The sequence below is a fragment of the Echinops telfairi genome, unplaced genomic scaffold (genome assembly GCF_000313985.2).
Source record: "Echinops telfairi isolate 266 unplaced genomic scaffold, ASM31398v2 ScPeMD7_3;HRSCAF=10, whole genome shotgun sequence".
Lineage (NCBI taxonomy): Eukaryota > Metazoa > Chordata > Mammalia > Afrosoricida > Tenrecidae > Echinops > Echinops telfairi.
The window spans coordinates 7,707,164-7,718,099 of record NW_022103899.1 but is presented as its reverse complement, the minus strand read 5'-3'; the positions used below and the strand labels follow the sequence as shown (position 1 = coordinate 7,718,099).

The following is a 10,936-nucleotide window of genomic DNA, read 5'->3' as shown; positions in this document are numbered from 1 at the left end:
TGAAATGCAATAGGAACTTGTATGTAAAACAGTTAACTCAGTGCTGGATGACTGTGGGTGGTGGTGGCATTATAGTTTTACATTATAGTGACACTTTTATCATCTAGCTATGTTGCAAGATAGCAAGTTATTATATTATTGATTTACGTTAAGTTGGAGATGCCATTTTGGAAGGCATCAATAGCCTTCACTCAAGATAATGAAGAATCACACTTTATGGCCATCGGGTAATTCTGTGGGGCCAGGGTAATCTTTCTAAATAGCTCTCAAACTTAAGTATGGTCTCTCTCCATCTCTACAGCCAAGCTAGTCCAAGTATTATCATCCCTTGCTAGAAAAATAGCAAGAGCCTCCCTATACTCAACCATTTTGCAATGAGTTTTCTATAATGTAGTTTAAGTGATACTTTCAAAATATGAATGTTTCTCATGTCTTCTTCCCAACAAGTAGTGCACTTCTTATCATTCTCCCACCTTTCATTGCTACACTGCACCTCTGGCTCCGGGCCTTGACACCTACTCTTCCTGCTGCCCAGGGGGAACAGGCGTCCGTCATCTGGATACCACTGTGCCATTTACGGATATATGTATGCACCGATCTATGTATTTGTTTATTTAATCTTAGAACCTAACCTCATAATAAGATTGTTCTGTTTGGGCCCCCAAAGTGGTTTTTCATTGAGTGAAAGTAATTTCCCATGGCAGGTGCTCCCAGCAGGTGGCTGCTCACTCTACCTGCATTTGGAAAGGTAGATTTAGTTAGAGATTTTATTTTAATATGAAATCCGTATTGCAGCCTGAGCCACTACTGGGTGATGTGCCAAGATTCATGTCTGCAGCATGATTTATTATGTGAAAATACCACAGAACTAATCAGTGGAGTTACTAATTAATACAAATCTGCATTTTTTGCATAAGCAATTAGTGCAAGGAGAGAGCAGTGAAAAAGGAAGTTGGACTTGGTTAATCTCAGGGCCTACTCAAGCGGAAAGACCCACCAGGGCAAAACTCTGAGATCTACATTTGGAACGTCCCCCCTTTGATTAGTGAAAGACACAAAAGGTCAAATTATCAATATTTAATTCCAGTGGAAATGCATTTGTTAAAGAGGAAAGAAAATGTTCTATTGAAAGAAGGGAGACTTTGAAGGTGAATTCTTGAATTAAAAAATTATTTTAGATTTTTTTCCATCACAGCAAAATCTATCCTGGTGGCTAATGAGAATGATGTATTTTTAAAATCGCATCAATAACTCTGAGGGAGGGGCAGGGATACAGGTAGAATGTATACTTCTAAGATATTTAAATTACTAAAAGTGCTTACTCTCTTTAGAATCATATCTCTACTGGACTCCCCACCCCAGCCCCCAATGCATTTTGGATAAGACCTGTATTTGTTAAATCAAGTGTAATTTGGATAATCATGTGGGTCACCTAATCTGAGCAAATAATGCCATCTAACCTCTCTTGGCTCATTCACCATTAATTTAATAGAAATTACTTGCAGGAGGAAATAACTGGGGTATTAACAAGATGATGCTTGAAACAGATTTGTATTATTAATAAAATTCAAAGTCTATGAAACAAAGCAGAATTGACAACACGTAAATATTTTCTTTTTTCTTTTTCCCCTCATGGACACCACTTTGGTTTTGAAGTCACGTAGGATCTAACTATTAGAATCATGTCTACCTTTTGGAAAATTGACTCGCTAGGTGATTCCTGTCTTCATTGGCGCGTTGCTAACTCTTACTAGGCTTTCAGCCCTTCGTTCATCCCTAAATCTGGATAACGAGAGTGGGACTCGACCTGACAGCTGTTGTGCCTGAGTGAGTTTTCCAGCAAACTCGTTCTGAAAAGAAGGGTCCTAAAGAAAGCACACTGGCAAAGCTACCTGATTAAAAGTTCCAGCATAAGGATCAAGAGTTTTGCAAGTGAAGGTGAGGAGAAACGATCCAATGACTGTTCAAAGGCGGTTGCCTCGGGGAGTTGTCCACGGTGCTGATATTTGAAGCTTTCCACCTACTTCTGGCGTTGTCCCTGCTACCAGAGGATGGTCTTCGTCCCCAGTCCACTGCAGCAGCCATTGTTAAGAGGACGCCCAGGCGCCCTTGGTGCCTCTGGGCTCTCCACGCCCACAGCTATCCCCAGTTACAGGGGATTTCACTTTGCTAGTTTACTTCTGTTCCAGGAAGCCTGGCAAACACCCGCTGCTTGTCAGTTACCCTGCCCCCGCGGTCCCCTTTGAACCGCAAGCTGTTCCTCAATCCTCCAGGAACAGGTGTGTGGCCCCTCCCAACACGCTTTTCACCCTGGAGCAACGGCGCCCACAAGCACACGCACACACACTTATACACTCACACGTGTACTAAGGCACACTGAAATCTACACTCTTTTATAGACATACTCATACATGTAAGTCCGCACTGGTAATCACACACGTTCACATACACAAGATCCCACAGATTGCTGATCTCACGCACACGCACAGGTTCGCTCACATTCACACAGCCACTTGTACATCCAAACAGTCACAGATACGCAAAGCCCATGTGAAAGACGAGAGTGTCAGGCAATGGCGCCAGGGACCCATGCCTGCCAAGAAGCACAAGCTGCCTTGATGTCATGCTGTTGACTCCCGAGTGTGGCATGGCTTAAGAAAAAGCCCCCTCACTCCTGATGGGGAACCAGAGACGAAGTCCCTCTGCGACCCGTGGGCGCCAGGACGGGAGCCACCCCGTTCCCTGTGGGACCTGGAGGATGTCAATAATAAATAAAAGAGCCCAAGCAGGCTGAACCGGGGAAGCCCGCTCTAAATCACTCCCCAAATCACAGCCGGGCGCTGCTCCATCCAATAGCTCAAAGCCATTTGTGGGGCTGGGGGTTGGAATCAATTTTTTTTTCTGTTCTCGCAGGTGCAATATGAATCAATTATCTTAATTAAGATTATGCCGCAGGCCCAAGAGATTTGAGGAGGACGGGTTTTGCGCTTGGGGCGACTGCGAGGCATTTTAATAGCGTCTCTCTCGCTCGCTCGGGGCGGTCCCCAGCCGCCAGCCTGTCGGGCCCGGCAGCGACGGCCTTGAGCCAGCAGCTCAGCGACCTCCAAGGAGGTGGAGGCGCGAGTCCCGGGCGCGTCCGCCGTCTGCAAGCCGCCAGGGCGTCGGTAGGGTCCCGGATGGGCCTCGGTTCGCCCGCTCCGGCCCGCAGCATCCCCCGACTGCACTGGACCCGGCGTCTCCACCGTCCCTCCCCGAGGAACGCGCTCCGACGCGGCCACGCTCCATCCTTTCCTGGGCCGCAAACCTCAAACCGCGCTTTGCAGGAGCGTGCAGCTGGTTCCCCGGGAAACAGGTCGCCGCCAGGGACGCCCGTTCGGCCCGGCTCTGTCTCCCCGCCCGAGACAGCGCGCCCCGCCGCCCTCCCCCCGATCGCGGCGCGCCCCCCGCCACGCGCCTCCTCCCGCCGCCTGTCCCGCAGGCGCACCGGCTGCCGCACGAACGGCCGGGCTAGTCCGGCGGGGCCCAAGCGGGGATCGGGGAGCGGGGGTGGCGCGTCAGATTTGGGGCATTGCTCGAGGGCAGTGAGTCATGAAAGCGGCTTTGTGGCCTGCGCGTGCGGTTCGCGTGCCGCTCGCTCGGCAGCCTGCCCGCCGGGCGGGGGCGGGCGCCGGGCAGGGTGCGGCTAACGGCCGCGGAGAGGGAGGGGGAAGAAAACCTGGGGAGTCTAGAGGGGGAAGCTTGGGCGAACATCTGGAATAAAATAAGGAGGGAGGCGCCGCTCCAGCTCCATCCTCTCTGGGAACTCTGACAGCCTCTGCCCCTACCACTCCTGCTCTTCCTCTTTGCAGCGCCCCATTCCCTGCAGTCTTCTCCTCCTCCTTCTCCTCCTCCTCCTCCTCCTTCTCCTCCTCCTCCTCCTTCTCCTCCTCCTCCTCCCCCATTCCGGGCAGTGGCCCACACCCGGGGTTCCACATTGTCCTCAGGGAGCACCTCAGACTGGCGTTTCCCCGGGTACAAACACTTCGAAACGCCGTACGAAAGGCTTCCTTTCTCATCCAAGACAGGAACCTCTGGCTCCTCTGAGAATCTCCTGTATTCCACAAGAGGTGGAAACTAGGGATATTTCCGCTTGCCTGGGGCCCCCTTAGGCAGAGGAACACCTAGGCCAGCCCAGGGCTTTCAGGGGCAACTGGAGCCCTCTCCCTACCGTGCGTGCCCCTTTTCCTCCAGAACCCTCACATAAGACGGAAAACGAGGGCCAAGCAGACTTCCACACTTCACAGCATGGTGGGCTAGCCTGTCCCAAGGCTCCCCAGAGAGTTACATTGGCAGCACCCCGCTGGGCCAAGCTGCCTGGACCCGTGGAGCTTTGTGTTGTGGCCTTGCCTCTGCAGGCTGCTCCTCTGGCCACCCTGGAAATTAGACCCAGCCTTGGCGACACAGACTGTACTGGGCTGGAAATGCTGAGGAAAGGCCCCCGGGCAATGATTTCACTTCCTCCGTGCTTTGTGTCCAACGGTGAGGAAAGGCAGCAAAGCAAAACTCAGTACAGAGCTGCTCCTCATATCAGGGCTGCGCACACCTGTCAGGTAGCATAGCCTCATTTTTCCCTTCTGGGATGTGTGCTGAGTTGCAACGGCTGCATCCACTAATTTTCTAGGAGCGCAAGCCCTCCTCCACCTGTCTCCAGTGCATCCCACCCCAGTTGCTCACCGCTGACATAGTTTGCAAACTAGAGCAATATCCGTGGACTTCACAGACCTTTAAAAAAGAAACTCAAGCATGGCACATTCTTGCAAGGAACTTTGGAGCTGGGAGGGAGTAGTTGTCTAGTTAATGGACGGTTAGAGATAATGCTGGTCAAGAAAAAATGGGCAGAGAAGAGATTGTAGATAGATAGATAGATAGATTAGATTAGATAGCCTGGGTGGGAAAGCATGAGTAAAGTATCAATAGTTAGGCATCATTATGGCTCCTTCAGAATTGACGAAGTCCTATAGAGGTTGCTTGACTTGCAAGGTCAAGCTAGAAGTTTTGTAATTTTGAAGCTTAGAGGAATTGGGGTCATCAGTCCTTCCTGGGGTTGTATTCAAGACCTTTCTAGACAGAGAAGAGAGGAGACTGGTTGAGTACCAGCTGGTGGCATCTCCTTGAAGAGTTACAACTTAACCAAGTGCCCTCATAGGCCTGGAGAATGGGACAAGCGCAGCAGTGGCAAGGGGATTCCACCTGACTCCCCAGGTCAGGGCTTCCTTCTCAGCAGTACAATGGTCACAGGTAGAAGAGTCAGAGGCCTCTTCTCAAAGTCCCAGTGAGGACAGCCCAGAGGCCAATGGAGACAAGGTTTATGAACTAGCTCGCCCTGGGGACTAGGCCTCTGTGGATGGAAGTCTACTTTGTGAGGAGTCTCCAAGGACTTGAAAGTAGGGCGCATGAGGTTGCAGGTAGGGCAGAAGGAGAGTGATGGACACAGCGCGTCTCTTATCAGAGGGACTGGGAGTGGGTGATTCGATGTAGCAGGGTAGAAGAGGAGGCTCAGAGCTGACATTGTTGATGAAACCTCTTGTACGTGGTTTACGTGTTTGCTCGGAGCGGGTGATGAGATTAGGAGAAGCCGCCTTTGGGCACCAAAGACCAAAACGTCTGCCAAGAGGGTAAAACCAAGAGAAGGGTCCCTCAGTGAGATCAGGAAGTCCTGCGGTTCCGCATCCCCGAGCCTGGGCGAAGAGTGGGGATGCTTCCTTCACCTCTGCCCCACTTCCTGCTCAAACAGGCCACCCCTCCCCCGTCTGACCTAAATCCAGCCGCTTTTAGCTTCCCGCTCTCCACCTCCTCCCCTCTCTTTGGCCCCCCCTCCCGCCCTTCTGCTGCCAGAAAGGGTTAATCTCTCCTGCGGGTAAAAACAGGTCCGCAGAGTCTCTAACTGGCGACAGATGGGCCACTTTCTTCTGGCCACAAAGGGGCCGGAATGGAGCGCTCGGCGGCATACAAATAGGCAGGTCACGTGGCTCCCGGCTCTTGGCTGGACCAGGAAGACCATATGGCGCATGCCGGGGAGGAAGGAGCAGGGGCGGGGGTAGGAGTGGAGGGTGCCGGGGAGCGAGAGCCGGAGGAGGGCTGGAGCGGAGCGGAGCTGGGGAGGGGCGGCCGGAGGGAGCGCGCCGCACCGGCGCGTGCGCAGGCGCGGGCGCTGGCTCCGCTTGCCGCGGCGCTCCTGGCCCCGCCCGCGCCGGGCCCAGCCAACTCCGCTATATAACCTGAGCGCCGCGCGGCCTGGCTCCGAGGAACTCGCCCCACGCAGAAGGCACGGCGTCCGAGGGCCCGAGGTTATGAAACCATCTCTGCTCTACACTCACTAACAACCACAGGTAAAGATGGATGGGTGGTCCTTTCCTTTTCCCCTTCCTTAGAATAAAAGCAACCCTAGAAGACTGATGCACCTCTTTACTCTGCGCGCGTTGGTGTGGAGCGTGTGTGTATGTGTGTTGGTGTGTTGGAAGAGGAATCCCTCCTTATAGTCTCAGATAGCCAAGGACGTGCACACCTTTCATCACCACCTCAAGTGCCCACCGCAAGCTTTCTGATTTTCCTTTTTAATTTGTTTTCTGAAAGGATAGGAGTTTCTTCGATTTTTTTTCTAATGCACCAACTTTATGGATAACAAATAACTACTGTACTCCCTCATTTCCTCCAACAAACGGACTCCGGTGGCCAAGATTTATGTTTTGACTTGTGTTATTTATACACTTGTAGATCTACTGATGCACACTGAGAGTGCCAAACAAATTTTCGGTAGATGAAAGAGAATTGGGTACCCTACGTACACACAAGCGTAGAACAGACAGAACAGAACTTGAATTCAAAGAGAGTTTAGTTGAGAGGGGAGAAAAAGTGCTGTTAAGCAAGAGTGCCTCGCGCCTACTACCTGTTACCTCTCCACAGGCGGCCAAGTCCCCAGCGCCCCACGTGAAGCCAGAAATTCAGTAGTTTCACTAAAAGCTTTCCATTTTTCCCTCATTGGAGACGGCAACTTTACCATTGCTTATCCCGGACTATGCTAATGACACTCTTTTAAAAGGAGGTCGGGGCGAACTTTGAAAAGCCCCAATAAAGAGCGGGCAGCCCTTTCAATGGGCTGTTTATTAGAGAGGAGCCCTGGGCACCTGATCCCCAGCGCGTGGGAGAGCTCTGTGCCTGAGCCGCCAGCCCTCTCTGCGCAGCCTGGGCTTTTGTGCAAGGTGGGAATTCAGCCGAGGGCAAGGGCTAGAAGGGGAGAGAGAATGGAGAGGCAGGAGAAGCACGGGGGACGCTTGCCCACTTTGGGGGCTGAATCTTTCCTGGATGCCAAAAGAATTCTGTGGCAAGGACTTCCCCCAAGCGTTTGCTCATCGATCTCCTATCCATCTAATCTTCTTAAAAATCACTGCCCGGGTTAGGAAATTACGTAAAGGCGGTTCCACTGAGATTGCTAAGTACGGGGCAGCCAGGAGAGAGAGAATAGGATGTGAGATGTTTTTCAAACCCACTGTTTTTGTGGAGTTGAGTGTGACTTTGGAAAACACAGAGAAAAGGTGCAGATGGAAATGAAGTCGCTGATAGGAGCACTCATTTGCACACACCTATCCTATCGGGTAACCGCCATAAACACATTGTAAATTTAATCGCCAGGACACACACACACACACACACACACACACACGCCTGCACTTAACTTTACCTTCCTTAGAGGCGTTAGGAATGCATTTGTACAGGACTGGAGAGTGGGAGCTGATTGTGCATCTTCCTGTTTCTCTCCCACCCCACCCCACCTCCCCCCACCGACCCCCGTTGAGTACAGGAAACCGAACCATGACCAAGTCATACAGCGAGAGCGGACTGATGGGTGAGCCTCAGCCCCAGGGTCCTCCCAGCTGGACGGATGAGTGTCTGAGTTCTCAGGACGAGGAACACGAGGTGGACAAGAAGGACGACCTAGAAGCCATGCATGCGGAGGAGGACTCGCTGAGGAACGGGGGAGAGGAGGAAGACGAAGATGAGGACCTGGACGAGGAAGAGGAAGAGGAAGAGGAGGAGGACGATCAAAAGCCCAAACGCCGCGGACCCAAGAAGAAGAAGATGACCAAGGCGCGCCTGGAGCGGTTTAAGCTGCGGCGCATGAAGGCCAACGCCCGAGAGAGGAACCGCATGCACGGGCTGAACGCGGCGCTGGACAACCTGCGCAAGGTCGTGCCCTGCTACTCCAAGACGCAGAAGCTGTCCAAGATCGAGACTCTGCGCCTCGCCAAGAACTACATCTGGGCTCTGTCGGAGATTCTGCGCTCCGGCAAAAGCCCTGACCTGGTCTCCTTCGTCCAGACGCTGTGCAAGGGCTTATCCCAGCCCACCACCAACTTGGTGGCGGGCTGCCTGCAGCTCAACCCTCGGACTTTCCTGCCGGAGCAGAGCCAGGACATGCCCCCGCACCTGCCCACCGCCAGCGCTTCCTTTCCCGTGCCCCCCTTCTCCTACCAGTCCCCGGGGCTGCCCAGCCCGCCCTACGGCACCATGGACAGCTCCCACGTCTTCCACGTCAAGCCGCCGCCGCACGCCTACAGCGCCGCGCTGGAGCCCTTCTTCGAAAGCCCCCTGACGGATTGCACCAGCCCTTCCTTCGACGGGCCCCTCAGCCCGCCGCTGAGCATCAACGGCAACTTCTCTTTCAAACACGAACCGTCCGCCGAATTTGAGAAAAATTATGCCTTTACCATGCACTATCCTGCAGCATCCCTGGCAGGGGCCCAAAGCCACGGATCAATCTTCTCGGGCGCCGCTGCCCCTCGCTGCGAGATCCCCATAGACAACATGATGCCCTTTGATAGCCATTCTCATCATGAGCGAGTCATGAGTGCCCAGCTCAATGCCATCTTTCACGACTAGCCCCTTGGCAGCGGCCCATCGGTTCCATCAGCCCCGGGAAACGAACCCACTAAACTCACTCGCGGTGACTGTCGTGTTTACAAAAGGCAGCCCTTTGGGTACACTGCTGCTGCAAAGTGCAAATACTCCAAGTTTCAAGTGATATATGTATTTATTGTCGTTACTGCCTTTGGAAGGAACGGGGTCAAAGTTCCTGTTCACCTTATGTATTATTTTCTATAGCTCTTCTATTTTAAAAACGTAAGACAGTAAAGTTAAAAAAAATCTGCACCACAAATTTGGTGCAGCTGTATTCAGATCATATTAATTATCTGATCGGGATAACAAAATCACAAGCAATAATTAGGATCTATGCAATTTTTAAACTAGTAATGGGCCAATTAAAATATATATAAATATATATTTTTCAACCAGCATTTTACTACTTGTTACCTTTCCCATGCTGAATTATTTTGTTGTGATTTTGTACAGAATTTTTAATGACTTTTTATAATGTGGATTTCCTATTTTAAAACCATGCAGCTTCATCAATTTTTATACATATCAGAAAAGTAGAATTATATCTAATTTATACAAAATAATTTAACTAATTTAAACCAGCAGAAAAGTGCTTAGAAAGTTATTGTGTTGCCTTAGCACTTCTTTCCTCTCTAATTGTAAAAAGATTTTAAAAATGCACAATTTGAGCAATCCATTTCACTTTAAAGTCTCTCGCTTCCTTAAAACCCAGATTCCTAGCTCTCAAAAGGATGGAAAAAAAGCAAGACATATTGATCTCTATCAAAGCATATCAATTTTCAACACATTACTTGCACAAGCTTATATATACGTATTATAAACAAATGCCAACATACCCTTCTTTAAATCAAAAGCTGCTTGACTATCACATACAATTTGCACTGTTTCTTTTAAGTATTTTACTCCTTTGCATTCCATGATTTTACAGAGAATCTGAAGCTATTGATGTTTCCAGAAATTATAAATGCATGATTTTATACATAGTCACACAAATGGTGGTTTGTCATAGAGTCACGTAATGAATCTGAGCCTAAATCTAATCAGGTTGTTAATGTTGGGATTTATATCTATTGTAGTCATTTAGTACAGTAGTTTAAATAAACTTAAACCATTTGATTCATAATTAGAACAATAGCTATTGCATGTAAAATGCAGTCCAGAATAAGTGCTGTTTGAGATGTGATGCTGGTACCACTGAATTCGACCTGTACTGTAATCTTGTTTGTAACCCTGTATATTATGGTGTAATGCACAATTTAGACAACACTCATCCAGTTGCAATAAAGTAGTATTGTAAATCTGAGAAACTGTTGCCTTTCTTCTTGAAATCATTTCTCTAAGTGTAAGTAATTCCTCATGAGAGTTGGGGGGGAGGCAGTAGTAGTACTTTACTTGCTTAATTGAGAACCACACTGAACAATTGGCAAAGTGTTGTTTCACAGTTTACTTCGACAGACGCTCTAAGCTGCTTGTTTTTCTTAGGGAGTCGAGTTCTTACAGATGATCAAAGTACCTGTTGTTTCCTTATTTGGGACGTGAACTAGGCGGGTGGCAGAAAGGGTTAGGGTTTCTCCTCCTGTGCTGCCGGAGGCGTCACCTGTAGGTGTCTGACTCCCGTTTTAGAAATGTTTATATGGCTTCAGTGCTTTCTCTTTCTAAAGAGAACTTCGTACTTTAGTTAGTTATTCACATGAAAGACACATGCCATGAGTTTAGATTGTCTACACAATTTTTTAAAAACAAGTTTTATACCACTTCCTTGGTGCTCTGCTGCTTGTTTATTTCCCTGAACTAAGCAGGTCTAGCTTGCACACCAGTGCTGTCCTAAAGAGAAACTTGGATACTTTTTGAAAAATACTGAAGCAGGGGTGGGGGATAATTGATTTAAAAAATTGAAGAAGTATTTTATAATTGTTCCATAAGCTTCTAGTGATGATTTAAAATACTATTTCCAGGGAGGTAAAAAAGAGAATGACTTATTTGTACTGAAGAACCAATGATA

At 49.6% G+C, this 10,936-nt stretch overlaps 1 protein-coding gene across 1 annotated transcript; it reads left to right on the top strand.

The window, feature by feature from the left end:
- The first annotated feature begins 6,289 nt into the window (after positions 1-6,289).
- On the top strand, positions 6,290-10,237 carry NEUROD1 (neuronal differentiation 1). Its single transcript, XM_013004407.2, has 2 exons — positions 6,290-6,368; positions 7,838-10,237. The coding sequence occupies exon 2, from the start codon at positions 7,849-7,851 to the stop codon at positions 8,914-8,916; it is 1,068 nt and encodes a 355-aa protein (XP_012859861.1). The 5' UTR covers positions 6,290-6,368; positions 7,838-7,848; the 3' UTR covers positions 8,917-10,237.
- Positions 10,238-10,936: the final 699 nt, after the last annotated feature.